This window comes from Myripristis murdjan, chromosome 13 (genome assembly GCF_902150065.1).
Source record: "Myripristis murdjan chromosome 13, fMyrMur1.1, whole genome shotgun sequence".
NCBI classification, from domain to species: Eukaryota; Metazoa; Chordata; class Actinopteri; order Holocentriformes; family Holocentridae; genus Myripristis; species Myripristis murdjan.
In genome coordinates, this window is record NC_043992.1 from 27,134,729 (window position 1) to 27,150,207 (window position 15,479).

The following is a 15,479-nucleotide window of genomic DNA, read 5'->3' on the forward strand; positions in this document are numbered from 1 at the left end:
TAAATGTCGAGCTGCCATTGCCATTGCTTACTGCTAACAGGCAGTTCAAACTGGGTTGAAATGTCAAAATAACTTTACAGATGTGGAAGAGACAAATTCTAATTGATAAACATTACATTAATTTCATATTGCCTTTCTTTGAACCTTTTGCTACAGTGTACTGATCGAATGCCCGTTGTTGTGTTTTTTGGTGCTATCAGCAGGTCCCCCCATACAGGAAAAGAAGCCCCGAGGCCGTCCCCCACGGGCCCTGACTGCCCAGAAAGCTGCTGCAGGTCTCCTCCCCACGTCCTCCCTTGCTTCTCCCACACAGGGAAAATCAGAGGGCCCTGAACGGCCGTCTGAGGTCAAACGGCTGCCTGGGAGGCCGCCTGGCTCTGGGGAGAAGAGGAGAGGTCGTCCACCAGCCTCAAGCAGTCAAAAACCTTGGCATACTGGCAGCCATGCAGCAAGGGAGGACAGCAGACAGGCTGGGTCTGAGCTGGGTATGGACACAGAAGGGGAGAAGGACAGAAAGGGTGCCAAGAGGATGCCATTGGGCTCTGCTCAGCAGCAGGACACTGAGGCGAAGCTACCCAAAGGTGGGCGGGGTGAATCCAAAGTTACCAAGCTGAAGCGGCTCAGAGAGGTCAAACTTGACCCTCTCAAGTCACGGCTCAAGGCCTTGCCTGGTGTACCCCGACGTAGACGCGGGCGACCGCCATCTGCTGAGAGGCTCAAAGCTGAGGCTGCTGCCGCCGCCGCCGCCGCCGCTGCAGCTGCCCAGCTGTCCGCCTCCTCTGAATCTGTGGAGGGGAAACACAAGGCCTTCAGGGCCAGAGGGGACAAAGGCACAGACTCGCACACTCCCCAGCAGCCCATGCTCAGGAATGCAGATGCTGCTGAGCTCCAGGACTCTTCCAGTCCCCCTGCCTCCCCATCTCCCTCCAAGCGGGGCAGGCCACTGGGTCTCAGGCAAAGCCCTCGGCATATAAAGCCTGTCAGAATCGTCCCCCCTTCCAAACGCACTGATGCAACCATTGCAAAGCAGCTGCTGCAGCGTGCAAAGAAAGGAGCTCAGAAGAAGAAGCTACTGGAGAAAGAAGCAGTAGCCATCGCTGGGAGTGGGGCAGGGGCCATTGATGCTGGCATCAGGAGGAGGAGGAGGACCCAGCTGAAGAACATCAGACAGTTTATCATGCCTGTAGTCAGCACAGTTTCCCTTCGCATCATCAAAACCCCCAAGCGCTTCATTGAAGACGAGGGCAGTTTTGGAAGCCCACCACACCACATAAAGATGGCACGGTTAGAAATGACTCCTTCATCTGTTTCCACATCTACTCAACCCACATCCACCACCTCCTCTTCACCCTCTCCTGTCCTGGTCTCGTCTACAGCTGCTGTTACTAGTACTGGGACAGCTGCTCCGATTGATTCCCTCCCTCCTCCTACACCCTCTGCCCCCATACCCAGTGTCCCCTCTACAGCAGCCAGTCTGCTCAACAGCAACACCAGTAACACCAATGGGCGTTTTGGTAGTAGTGCGGCCTCCTGTGGCTCGAGTGCCCTGTCGCAGCATTCCTCCCAGCTCTCTTCTGCAGAGTCTTCCAGATCCAGCAGCCCCAGCTTGGATGACTCATCGTGCGACTCTCAGGGTTCAGAGGGTACACAGGCCCTGTCTGAGCCAGAGGACCACTCCCCATCCTTCCAGGGGGAGAGGGAGGCCAACCTGTTACACAGCTCACAGCCCTCCTCCCCTCCCTCTGAACCGGAACCAGAACATGTGGTGTTGGTAGAGAGGGGACGGCGAGGTCGGAGAGGCCATGGGGTGGGCCGGGGAAGTCTCAGCCAAAGGGGGAGAGGTACTCTGACCACTGGGGCTAAGAAGCCCATCATTAGCCCAGCAACAGGAGTATTGATGTCTTCCTCTGCCCTTGTAAGTTCCCAGCAAGCTTCATCCACAGCTTCCTCTTCCTCTTCTCCTCCACCTCCCCCTCTCCTTACTCCTCCACAGCCCCTCCAATCATCTTCCTCCAATGCGGCTGCTATAAGCGAGCACCACCCCCAGTCACCCTGGATCATGCCCCACCCCATCACTCCTTTCCTCTCTGGACCCTCAGTGCTTTCCAGTTTGCAGGACAAACGTAGTCGGTCCATCTTGAGAGAGCCCACCTTCCGTTGGACATCCCTGTCCCGTAATGAACAGCAGTACTTCTCCTCTGCTAAATATGCCAAGGAGGGCCTCATCCGCAAGCCCATATTTGACAACTTCCGTCCTCCCCCTCTCACTGCTGAAGACGTGGGGCTGATGCCCCAAGGTGCCAGTGGAGCAGGGGGGGCTGCTCCAGTTGCGTTCCCTGCACCGGGCAGTGGAGCAGGAACAGGGACTCGTCTGTTTGCCCCTCTACAACACCACACCCACCACCAACATTCCTCCTCATCCCGCTTTGAAGCACCACTCCAGAAGCGTAGTCCGCTGCTTCGTGCTCCACGCTTTACACCCAGTGAGGCCCACTCTCGGATCTTTGAGTCTGTCACCCTGCAGTCATCCTCTGGGAGCAGCCCTGGCTCTCTCTCCCCTCATCAGTCCTCTTCTAGCTCCACTAGAGCCTCCCGGCGCAGAAGAAGGCGGACCTTGGGCACCCTACATGGCCAACCACGGTCTCCCTCTCACTCAATGACCAGACGCAGCAGCCAAATAGGAGGCCAGATGTCTGTGGGGAAAAGTTCCTCTGAACTGCCTATATTGACAGGCTCTGTCTCAAGTAGTAACCCCAGCTCTTTGCCAGGAGTGTCAGCCACTCCACTAGCCACTAGTGCCTTAACTCCTGCTCCTTTCAGCACCTTCTCCACTGGACCCTTGGGCCCAGCCTCACATGGGGCCCCTGACAGCAGGAGAGGAGCTGCCGGAAATCCGGCCTCTTCATCCACTACGTCCTCTTCTTCTTCCCAACTCTTCCCTCTCTTCCCTTCCAGTGCCCAGGAGACGGGGCGAGGTGCAGGGAAAGGAGGGAGAGAGAGAAGCACGTCAGCTTCCCAGGAATCTGCTCCAAAGGAAAAAGAAAGGGATTCTGAGAAAAGCAGAGAGAAAGAGAAGGAGAATAAGAAAGAGGGCAGGAAGGAATGGGAGAAAAGAAGTAAGGCTTCTACACCGGATGGCTCTCCTAATGCAGCTTCCAGCCTCTTTACTGTGGATGGTAGGGACACAGAAGATGCTCTGGTATCTCTTGCTCCTAAAAAGACTCCAGGGAGAAAGAAATCCACGTCAGTTGACTCTGTTTCTGACACTGCTTCTACAGAGAAGGGTGGACTCCATTCCACTGCTCCCTTGCCCTTCGTTAAAGGACGCCTACATAAGAAAGGGAGACCGTCGGAGAAGGAGGATGGGGAGAAAGAGAGGGAGAAACAAAGTGCCCCTAGCCAGCAGACAACAGGCCTTCCAGGGCAGCCAGGCAGACAACAGCTTCCTGCCCCTTCTCTCGGGTCCATGTTGGCACATGCAGAGAAACAGCCTGTGACCGACAAGCGGGTAGTTGGCCTACTGAAGAAGGCCAAAGCCCAACTTTTCAAAATAGAGAAGAGCAAGTCGCTGAAGTCTCCAGACCAGCCAAAGGTTCAGGTCAGTTTTCCTGCCTTCATAGTTACTGTCTTCCTAAACAAAGCGTTCTCTGTTTCTGTCATTTTCATCATATATATACAAGAAACTGTCTTTGACATGATTCTATGAATGTTTGCTATAAATAGGAATGTGTGTTTATACTCAAAGTGAAACCTGATAATAGGAAAGTCCCACAGAGGGTGTTATTTAAGGGGAATTCTGTCAGCTTCATACATTATGTAGAAAGCAGCAGTGGCAGTGCTTTTGAAAGTTATTTTCCTTTAAGCAGAATACATTCTTGTTTTCTTCAGTACTGTAAATCTTAATATAGGATGCTTATATGTGTTCCCAAGATAATGGGGTTTATTTGGTTCAGATAAACATTCACAACAAATTAAATAAACATGATAAGAGTGTCTAACATGAGAGAGGAAGTATTTAAGCAACATCCCACAGTGTATGTGTGTGCTGTGGTGCTTTCTGTAATAAAACATATTCTTCACTTCTTCCGACATCTGTTTCGCTTTCTGTGTCGATGGTTGTTTGTGAGTAGGGTCAGGAGAGTGACTCGTCAGAGACATCAGTCCGTGGTCCACGCATCAAGCATGTGTGTCGTCGTGCAGCTGTGGCCCTGGGCCGTAACCGGGCAGTGTTCCCCGATGACATGCCCACACTCAGTGCCTTGCCGTGGGAGGAGAGAGAGAAGATCCTATCTTCCATGGGGAATGATGGTGAGGGACACTCTCTCTATGTCTTAATTGACATGCTTGTGTGTCACAGCCTGCGGGTTTTTGCCATTAAGGTTTATTGGCTTGCATAGGTGGAGAAATTGATACAAATGTACAACTTGAACAACATGATAGGCTTGATTAGAAATGAACAGAATTGACTGATATTGGAAAGTTTGAAGAGGCCAGTAGGCTGGATTTCTACCTATCCTTGGTTTATTTTCAATGGCTCAGCAGGATTTTTTGTAAATGCAATCAAGTAATTTATTAATCTAAAATGTGTGATATTGACAGCAAGAGAAAAAGTAGAGGGTGCAACCAGCAGTAACACATGAGAAAAATACAAGAACCAGATGGGAAATTCATGATGTTGAAACTAACTACACATTATCAGCATTATCCAGTTGATTTTCAACAATATGTGCCCATCTCTATGGGCCAATTGGCAGATGAAAAATAAATTAACAGTGAGGTGAGGTGAAGTGAACCTAGTTTGTCTTTACCCCCCCTTCCCTTCTTTGCTCAACCTTGGTGTGTCAAATCTGTACTGTGCTACTTAGTGTCTGCACTGATTACATAAGGTGATTCCATGAACATTATTTCTCCTCTTTCAGACAAGTCATCAGTTGCGGGCTCAGAGGAGGCGGAGCCCCAGTCCCCTCCCATAAAGCCAAGAGAGACACGGCATAAAGCCATCCAAGAAGCCCCTCCCAAGAAGGGACGTCGGTCACGGCGCTGTGGCCAGTGTTCAGGCTGCCAGGTTCCTGAGGACTGCGGTGTCTGCACCAACTGTCTTGACAAGCCCAAATTTGGAGGACGCAACATCAAAAAGCAGTGCTGCAAGTGAGTTGTAGTAGTTAATTAGGTTTTTGCAATAGCAGATTAAATTCTTAAATTGCATTTTTTCAGCTTGTGTGTGTGTATGTTTTGGGAGTGGAGGCATATTATATTGCTTTTGTTGTAGGACATATTCTTAGCAAAGAATGAGTATTCTGATTGTTTTGACTCTCTGTGTTTGTCTTGGTCTGCAGGATAAGGAAGTGTCAGAACTTGCAGTGGATGCCCTCAAAGATGTTTCTCCAGAAGCAAGGCAAAGGCAAGAAGGATAAGAAGAAGAACAAGCTGTCTGAAAAGAAGGAGGGCCTCAATCCTGTCAAGGGACTGAACTCCGACTCTGGCGTCAAACCAGCTTCTGCACCACCAAAAGAGGAGCCTCCCCGCAAGAAGAGTGAGACTCCCCCCCTGAAGCCCGGAGAGGAGAAGTCTAGACAGCAGCAGTCTTCTCCAGCCCTCACATCTTCCCCCGCCCCAAATGAGTCCCCACAGACCCCCAGCACAGTAACAGCCCAGGCCCCGATCCCGGCTCTGACACCGGACCCCAAACAGCTCTCAGCCCCTGGTAGTGCAACAAGTAGGAAGGGGCACAAATCACAGCAGCCCCTCCCCCCCACCTCCTCCACCACATCCACCTCATCCTCTTCATCTTCTTCGTCCTCCTCCTCATCGTCATCAGCCCAGAACTCCCCCTCCCCATCAACACAATCTCATCAACCATCCCAGCAGCAGCACCGCACATCAGCCAGTCAGGCACCTCCAAAAAAGGATGCCACGCCCAAGATTCCACCAAGTGAGCCCAAGAAAAAGAGCCAGCAGCAGTCATCGCAACAGCAGAGCTCTGCCGCAACTGTTCCAGATCTAGGTCAGACTTATAAATGTCTTAAAAAATTGTATTGCATCAAGCTGCGAGTTATAGTAAATGTATAGATTATAACCCACCCCACCTGTTTCTGAATGTTACATCGTTGTTGCCTTTTTAGCCCTTGAATTAAAACCACAGAAGAAACTCACTCCTCGCTCGCTTCCTCCACCTACTAAACAGAGACCAAAAGACAAGGTAAGAAGTATTCATTGCGCTGAGTTTCATCCAAATTCTTTAAATCAGTTGCAAGACCGAATGCAAGAGCCTGGTGCCTGGATTTGGTTCTTGAAAGTTCCCTGGTCATTTTTGTTATCTGCTGTTGCTATTTATCGTGGAGCATTTAGGTTTATTACTGAGTTTAAAGCTTCTTGTTATCTTGGTTAGATTTGTCTAGACTCTGTGTGTGTGTGTGTGTGTGTGTGTCTCTCTCTCTCTTTATATATAGATATAGATATATATCTATATGTTGATGTGTGTGTGTGTGTATATATATTTGTGTGTGTGTGTGTATTTATCTATCAATCTATCTGATGTATAGGCACAATCTTCCCTCCTAGTCTGCAAAAAACAAACAACAAAAAAAAAAACATATATATACATAATTTTCACCGCACAGACTATGCATAATCTCCAGTTCACCCCCTCTTTTGTCTCCCCACTCTCCTGTGACCTCTGGAAAACCTGAGCAGCCACTACCCACCAAACCCCCCAGCAGCAGTACTTTAAACTGGCTGAGCACTCCCTCGACGGTGGGCCAGGTGAAGCCCAGAGCGCCCTGCGACGGAGTGCATCGTATCAGAGTGGATTTCAAGAGGGACCATGATGTGGAGAAGGTGTGGGAGGCTGGCGGCCTCAGCCTGCTCACCTCTGTGCCTGTCACACCCAGGGTGCTCTGCTTCCTGTGTGCCAGCAGTGGAAATGTTGAGGTAATAAAAACACACATTCCCGCTTGGACATTCTCTCTAAAATTCTTCTAAAATTCGTTTCTTTTACACTTTTATTTTTTCTTTATTTTGCGTTTTCTTTGGCTTGTTCTTGCTTTTGGTCTCCGGCACTCACTTGTTCCATTATTCATATATCTAAAAAGTGTTGAACACTATTTGAACAATATGTAAAAAGGGTCTTACACAACAGTCTGATAACTTTTGGCTCACACATATGCTTATGCTCATGTAAGCCCTCAAGTTCCCATTTAACAGCTTATTAGAGTTAAGCACACCAGAGGTACACAGTAATATAGTTAGGGTGCTCAGAGCTCCCATTAAACTTTTATTTAACAGTCTATCTTTCTCTTTCTCCTCCCTTTCTTCTTTTTCTCTCTATCTTTCTCCCTAGTTTGTCTTCTGCCAGGTTTGCTGTGAACCTTTCCATCTCTTCTGCCTGGGGGAGACAGAGCGCCCCCTCCAGGAGCAGTGGGAGAACTGGTGTTGTCGTCGATGCCGTTTCTGCCAGGCCTGTGGGCGCCAGCACCAGAAAACTAAAGTAAGCCAGTCAGTGTAGTTCCTACTCCCAGAGTAACAACATCTAAAGGCTGGAGAATCTCCCCTAGAAAGAAGCTTTCAGTGCCAGCAGACACCTCTTAATCAGCTTCTTGGATTTTTGCCCTGATTTCATTCATTAACCGGAGCCCTGTGTAAAATTTGTGGAGAGACAGTCTCCTATGTTTTTAATCTTAGGATTATGTACAAATAAAGTTAGTCAATCAACCCACAGTGATGAAAATTGCCTCGCTGTTACATGTTAATAGCTTGTATTGATTTGTTCATTATTGCTCCTTGGAGCAAAGGCAGCAGAAAATCTGACTGCCAAGAAATGGATTCTGTGTTAATGACTCTATGAAACAAATCCTCATGTAAAATTAAGTAAGTAGGGGTCCAAGCAGTGAAGCTGCTGGAACCCTATTATATCTTGTAAGGATTTTTTTTTTCTCTCGTGTTGATTTTGCCCTAAAAGTATCTGGGTCAGAAACAAAATTCTCTTCAATGATTCTTTGGGTCCAGAGGAATCTATTCAAGCCATGCTCATCTGCATCTAGACAGATTTTCCACTATTTTTTTAATATCCAAAACAGTTTTTTCAATATTTGTACAAATTTTGAGCAATTGGCATCAAATGTGATATATAGCATAGCTAGTCCAAGCTGGAAAAAGTATAATTTCAGATTTTTGATATACAATACAGTTAACACCAAAATTTCCTTTAAAATTTTGAAGGTGAGGCTCATACAAAGAATAAAACTTGCCAAAACTCTTGGATGCATTGCGTTTCATCTCTTGGGGGCGCTACAAATGCGAAAAAAAAAAAGCAAAAAAACAGTTTAATGTATTCAGTAAACAGTTCAAAGGATTCATATTAAATTTGATATACACAAGCTAGGTTTACGTCTCCATCGATGTGTAAAGATTTGTTATGATTGACTAAGTGATTGCTTTGGCTTTTTACAATCTTTTTTTTTTCATAGATTTCACGTTCCAAATAACTGCTTGTCCTATCCATGTGAAATCTTGTATGCCTCTTCATTGTACAAAGGTTTAATGATATCTGACAGGATGCCCTCATACTCCAAAAATATGGCCGTCATCAGTCAATCACCTTTCAGCAGCGCTTAGACAAATACTTTTGCCTAAGCTTTGCATTGTAATTACTTTAACACCATAGCAACTGCCTAGCAACACTCAAGCAAACATCCTTCTCTTTCCACTCCTCCTGAGATTCATATTTTGCGTTATTCATAAGTGCTTGGACCCCGTCAATGCTGCTTATGGCTATATTTTATTACTCTTGCTGGCATCTGTCAGTCACCAAGGAGTTACAAAGACATCAACAGGTTTCTGGTATGGTGTAACTGCATGTAGGCCAGAGAGTGAGTTTTTAAAAGTCAGAAATCTCAGCACTGGCCAATAATCCTTGAGGCATGTGTATTGATCAAGAACTCTGTCAGTGCTCCTGTGATATCAAGGTCATTTTGCTCACGAGACAGTAAGAATTCCTGCACATGTAGCATTCTCTGATGATAGATTTGTTCGGTAATGTTTCATTATCAAACAAATTGTGAATAAAAGTCTTACTGAACAGTGCTTCTCGGCTGTTTAGTTATAACTAATATTTTAATTGTAGTTTTCATGTGAATCAGAAAAGAATAAAGGAGAATGGCTCCTAAATGTTTTGACAAGACAAGAGAAACTTAACTGCAGTTTCTGCTTAAGTGGCTTTTTTTGGACAGCTCGTAACATACCATTGTTGCATTGTATTGCCTTTGATATCATTGATTTCCATCCCTCAAGAAGCCAGTGGTGAAAAAAGTAATAGCCTTCAATGACAAAATTGGGATGAGGACTACAGGTGGATATCTGTTCTTTGGGTAGTGCAAAATATCTGTCATGCTGATTAGGTTTTGACTAAATGTTGGGGAATGATGCATCTCATCCCTGTGTTCCAGCATTTTCAAATCATGCTGATTGGCCCATGGTGGGTGCTACCGTTAAGAATCAAAACATGGTAACAATGTATTTGTTACCAGTTGGCTATGAGGGAGGGCTGCGTGGTTGGTGGAGGACAACATGTTTACTGTTGCCTTGTTTGATATTCAAATGGTCTCATCTCACTCTCTGTCCTCTCTCACTGTAGCAACAGCTGCTAGAGTGCGATAAGTGCCGTAACAGCTATCACCCGGAGTGCCTGGGTCCCAACCACCCTACCAGACCCACCAAGAAGAAGAGAGTCTGGGTATGGATACACACCTTCCTTCTTTTACTCCTCCTCTCCACCTTCTCCATTTTTTTATAGAACCTTGTACCGCTGCCTGACTGAGCTGAAGCATCATGCTCACTGTTTTTTTTTTTCCAGGCTCTCTTCCCACTGTGCTAGCTACATTCATGCTATTCTTTTACAGGCACTCACTCGGAGAACATTTTACTCCTCTTGTAGTGTCACTTTCACACCATTCTTGCTCTGTATGCAACTGCCTGCAAGTTACAGCAGTGCCTGCCGTGTAGTCATCAGCTTTGTCTGTGCTGTTTCTCATTCAGGTTTGCACTAAGTGTGTGCGCTGTAAGAGTTGTGGAGCCACTAAACCGGGGAAATCCTGGGATGCCCAGTGGTCACATGACTTCTCCATGTGTCATGACTGTGCCAAACTCTTTGCTAAAGGTGAGTGGCCTCTGGAGTTAGGTACACTCTTCTTTTCCCATTCTTGGGAGGATAAGAGACAAAAGATTAGCTTGGTACCTAAAGATTGATTTGACATGCATTTCAGTACTGTGTGTCAAGTTATTGTAGTCATACATCTGTAATAAGCATTGTGTTTTGGTTAGGCATCTATGTGTGTATGTATGTATGTATGTATTATGTATGTATTTATTTAGAGTGTGTAAAGGTTCGAATATTATGATGGAAATGTATGATGGCCATTCCCATGTTCAGTTTTTGGTTGTTTGGTGGTGGTTTGTTACACAGATTTGGTGCAAAATTAAACCATTTTTGACCACTCAAATTCATATACATGGTCAAAAATCCCCCCAAAACGCCACATTGACACACCAAGACCTTAAGGAGCAAAACTTGTTTTGAATTGGTATCAAAAACATTGGACATTAGGAGATTTCTGTAAGATTTGTATTTTTTGGCAATTGGATGGCGAGCACTTATGTCTGGACATTGCTCAGAAACTCTCCGTTATTGTCAATAAACCTAGAAAACCAGACATAGTCCCACTGCAGTGAAAAGGGGCTAACATCATCACACATGAATAAAAGTGGGCTCATTGAATCCACAAGAGTTTCAGCTTTCCAGTCAAATCCAATTTATACCACTCCAAGGCTGTTTAGGTCCCCGTACGCAGAAATATACCATTTAAGAACAGGCAGCAGGCCGCCAGATTGTTAACAGGTTAAATCTTTGGTGGTATAGTATGGAGTTGTAAAACTGTGTCAGTGGTTGTTGTTTCTCCATCATCCTCTGAAGCAAGTTGACAGCCATTAGGAGGGCAGTTTCTTGGATCCATCCAGCACTGTGACAAGTGGTCTGAAACTTTCTCGGTTCACGTTACCATCTTCTCTCTCAGGGAACTTCTGCCCGCTGTGTGATAAGTGCTATGATGATGACGACTACGACAGCAAGATGATGCAGTGTGGCCGCTGTGACCATTGGGTTCATGCCAAGTGTGAGAACCTGACAGGTTAGTCGGACTCTTCAGATTAACAAAAATGTCGCAAAACGAAAAAAAAGATCATATTGCATTACAAAGTTATTTTTCCACAGGTTGAACAGCAGTAGTTAGCAGAACTTTTTTCACTTCATGTGTCATCTCAGTTGTCATTTTTTTTAGGCTGCTGACTGACAGGCTGCCCTGCGAGTCCTGTCATATTTTCCATCTTGATGAGATGTTGGAAGATGATAAACCTAATAGTTGGGCTCAATAATGACCTGTCATCTGTGGCTGCCTCCTAGATGAAATGTACGAGCTGCTGTCAAAGCTGCCAGAGAGTGTCGCCTACACTTGCACCAACTGTACAGAGCGCCATCCGGCCGAGTGGAGAACAGCCTTGGAGAAGGAGCTGCAGGGCTGCGTTCGCCACGTCCTCAATGCACTGCTCAACTCACGCACCTCCACACACCTGTTACGCTACAGACAGGTGAGATACGCATGCTGTTGCTTCCTCTGTAACTCTAGATAGACTAACACGCACAAAGACGTGTTTCCACTCTAACAAAGCTGGTAGAGTTTGGAAATAGAGATGCAAGCAGCAATTAAGGGCTCCAAGCTCTATGACCGCAATGTAGCATCCCGACTGATTGTGAGGACCTGTGCAACATTTGACACCAGTGTGGCAGCGTCTCTTGCATTGTAGATGTAACTTTGTTTCTACAGTTACAGTTAAAGTTTTAGTCCAAGTTGTGGTGTTTCTTTGACAACTTTATAATCTTAAAATATTCATACTCAGTATTGAGTGCTTTTTAGGGACTGAAATTGTATCGTTCATTTGATTTTCATCATTTTTATCAGTGGTGTTAATTTTCTTCTCATGGTGTAGCACTGCTGAAGAATACAAGAGAAACACAGATGGACACACACACACACACACACACACACAAACATATATTTAGAACACATTCCAACCCTCATTTTGGTCTAAGTCTAATGAGCATTCATATGCATCTCATACAAACTTGAGTAGTGCTTCCTTTAGATTTTTTAGTAGAGCTGGAGTAAATTTGGGGTTTGAAACCTGTTGTTCTTAGGTCCATTAGAAGGTCCATACATCATGGACACCTGTCCATGATGTATGGACAGGTGTGCTTTAATTTCAAATTTTATGTTTCTGTAATATGGAGGGATGAGGCCTAAACCCCTTAGAAACTGTACTCGGCGATTAAAAGCTAGAAATAAACTTGAACTTTAACATAATGAGTAAAAAGGCCAGATGATGAATTTTTATTGTATTTACAATTTTTAGCAGTGGGGCAGTTTTTCAGCAGTAGAAAGCTGCAACAGCACAATAAATTTAATAGACACTGCTTTAGTCAACACTTTCTGGCTTTGGGTCAGGCGGTGAAGCCTCCGGAGTTGAACCCTGAGACGGAGGAGAGTCTCCCATCCCGTCGCTCCCCTGAAGGTCCAGACCCCCCAGTCCTGACTGAAGTCACCCCCTCACCTCCCAGTGACTCTCCTCCAGACCTGGAGTCAGTTGAGAAGAAGATGGATCAAGGCCGCTACAAGTCAGTGGTGAGTATGTTTTCTGGCATCTTGTGACTCCCGTGTCCTAGAGAAGAGAAGATAATGTTATTTGAAAAAAAAAAAAAAAAAAGATGGATTGCAAAGCGTTGATCATTTTAAACACAGATGTCCATATGGCCATATAAAATAAACTGTAGTGTAGCATGGATTGTTTTGAAGAAGACTTTTTTTATTTAGACCATATTTTACCCATGCACTGAGCCCTTCACAAGATGAAAAAAATGCATATTTTTATTATGGCAACAGGACAGACCAGCATGTCTTTATCAGGAAAGCAGTTAAAATGTATGTGTGCATTTATGAGAGGATGGGCTTGATCTGTGCAAGCAAGCAGGTTGTGAACATTCTTCATAACTGTGTATGTGTGCTGGTCTAATGGTCAGATTCAAATTCAGAGGGGAGAGGGTTGATTCATCTCCATCATTTACGACAAAACAAGATTTCACTTTCATATTTGAAGTCTATTATCAGCGGAAAAACAACTAGAGCAGTAAATATTGTTGTTTTTTTTAGTTTAATTGCATAATCCCCGTGTCCTCATTTCCTAAAGCCACAGGTGGGCCTGTGCTACATAATGTTAAATTAACATTTATTTAACACATGAGGAAAAATATGGCTCAAGTGCTGGTGCTTCTGCAGCTTACTATTTGACTATAAAAAAAAGACTAGAGGAGAGAGGAAAGCTGCAGGAAGTGACAGTTTTCGGAGGATGACAGACTGGGAATTGTAGAAAGTGCAAGGTAAGGAGGATGGCGAGGGGTACAGAACGGTTACTGTGACACTCCTTCAGCATGAGTTTACCGCCGGCGGTCAAGGAGAGAGAAGGTATGAGAAGGAGGACACTGTGTCATACTGTGTGTGTGTGTGTGTGTGTGTGTGTGTGTGTGTGTGTGTGTGTGTGTGTGTGTGTGTGTGTGTGTGTGTGTGTGTTCCTGTGCATGTGTATTTATGTGTCGGTTCATCTCTCTCCCAGCTGGAATTCAGTGATGACATCGTGCGGATCATTCAGACAGCTATCAACAGTGACGGTGGGCAGCCTGAGAGCAGAAAGGCCAATAGCATGGTCAAGTCCTTCTTCATTCGGGTGAGAACCACACGTTAATGCTGGATCATGTCAGTTCTGCTGCACTGTTGTAAATGCACTTACAACACAGCTCACAGGCACTGACAAATTCCAGAAAGGCAATAATACACTTCAGTTCGGTGTAGTTTGTGTCATATCAGAGTTAGCTTTTAATGTAAGAGGTAAACAGATGCTATACAATCTGATATTTATTTTTCTGTCTCACACACACACACACACACACACACACACACAAAATGGGAGTAACTGTGGTCTACAGGTTAGAGAAGCAGACTTCTTATTGGAAGGCTGCTGGTCCAGTCTCTCAGTAGTGTGAATGAATGGTGCTCTTGACTCCCCACGGCTGATGTGCCCTTGAGCAAATTCAAGTTAGAGTTAATTTAAAGCCCCAAATCTCAAAATGCTTTATAGGCCAATGGTTTACAACAAGCAAAACAATGACGCCCCCTGACATCAGCCCTCCAGCGGGCGAGAAAAAACTCGAAAATAACAGGGGGAATTAACAAAATCTTGAAGCACCACAGAGAGAGGGGTCTCCTCCCTGGCCAGTCAGGTGTGCAGTGTGGGGGCTGACCAAGTGGACAAATTAATCAAATTATATTAATCAAATGAGAAATTGGTATACACAAGATATACAGTGTAAACTAAAGACAAGGCAGTTAACCTCCTGCTGTTCCTGTGGTCGTACTGTGCAGCTCCCAGGTGGGAATGTGTGTACCTCTGTGTGTGAGTGTGGAGCAGGGTGGTGCTGAAAAATAGCATCCATGCTCAGCAAACCTTCCCAGGGGAAAATACATGAATACAGAGAACAGAATTTTTTTTACTGGACAATTTCTCAGCCATGGGTTACAAAAGGCATGATCAGACAAAGGATAAAATCAGGGCCCACAATCTCACAAACCACCATCCTGTCCCAAATTCATGTCTGTACTCGTACTTTCTGTTTGTCTGCTGTGATGTGTGAACATGATCTCAAATTTTCTCTTTCAGCAAATGGAGCGAATCTTCCCATGGTTCAAGGTTAAAGAGTCCAGGTTCTGGGAAACGCAAAAAGTCTCTGCCAAGTGAGTGTCAGCAGCACAGTAGTCGTTGCATGAAATTATACAGATTACACAATATGCAGTGCATAGTAGCCAGCTGTTGTGGCTATCAGTAAAATACTTCACACTGAAGTTTTAGAAAAGGGGGGACAGCAAAAACATACATCTTGTAAAACCAACTCATGACGGACAAAGCCAACACAAAGAACTAAATCAAGAATGTGACCTTTGATTTTAATGATATTTCATAAGATGAATAAAGGCATGGCTAAAAATGGGATGGACAGGATATATGGATGTTTAAACCAGAAGGGAATTCATCCATTAAAACTATAGACTAAAGTCTATAACAGAGGGTCCATGGCCAGATATTAGAAAGCTGAGATGCGGAATGATGCTAGACCTCCAAATGCAACAGCAAACTCTTAAATTCAGCTTTGTGAATCACCGTGAAATCACCTGCTTGCCCAGGCACAAAGAGAGTGCACCCCAGTGGCTGGCCTGGTGGAGTATGCCACATCAGGGCTAGGTCCTTGCTGCAGCGGCCTGGGTTCAAATCTGGCCCCGGCCCTTTGCTGCATGTCATTCCCTCTCTCTCTACTGTCACCGTCAAAT

The 15,479-nt window shown here is 45.5% G+C and overlaps 1 protein-coding gene across 2 annotated transcripts in view; it reads left to right on the top strand.

Annotated features, from left to right (window-relative positions):
- The window catches only part of kmt2a (lysine (K)-specific methyltransferase 2A), a 45,932-nt gene that overhangs the window by 11,467 nt on the left and 18,986 nt on the right, over nucleotides 1-15,479 (top strand). The window contains exons 3-16 of one of the 2 annotated variants that reach the window (XM_030067097.1): nucleotides 201-3,598; nucleotides 4,131-4,308; nucleotides 4,920-5,148; nucleotides 5,337-6,004; nucleotides 6,123-6,199; nucleotides 6,694-6,930; nucleotides 7,340-7,486; nucleotides 9,632-9,730; nucleotides 10,033-10,153; nucleotides 11,067-11,180; nucleotides 11,453-11,637; nucleotides 12,552-12,728; nucleotides 13,714-13,824; nucleotides 14,815-14,888. In XM_030067097.1, coding sequence (XP_029922957.1) covers nucleotides 201-3,598; nucleotides 4,131-4,308; nucleotides 4,920-5,148; nucleotides 5,337-6,004; nucleotides 6,123-6,199; nucleotides 6,694-6,930; nucleotides 7,340-7,486; nucleotides 9,632-9,730; nucleotides 10,033-10,153; nucleotides 11,067-11,180; nucleotides 11,453-11,637; nucleotides 12,552-12,728; nucleotides 13,714-13,824; nucleotides 14,815-14,888 — 5,815 coding nt within the window. The remainder of the gene's footprint in view (nucleotides 1-200; nucleotides 3,599-4,130; nucleotides 4,309-4,919; nucleotides 5,149-5,336; nucleotides 6,005-6,122; nucleotides 6,200-6,693; nucleotides 6,931-7,339; nucleotides 7,487-9,631; nucleotides 9,731-10,032; nucleotides 10,154-11,066; nucleotides 11,181-11,452; nucleotides 11,638-12,551; nucleotides 12,729-13,713; nucleotides 13,825-14,814; nucleotides 14,889-15,479) is intronic. The other variant, XM_030067096.1, reaches the window with a different exon arrangement.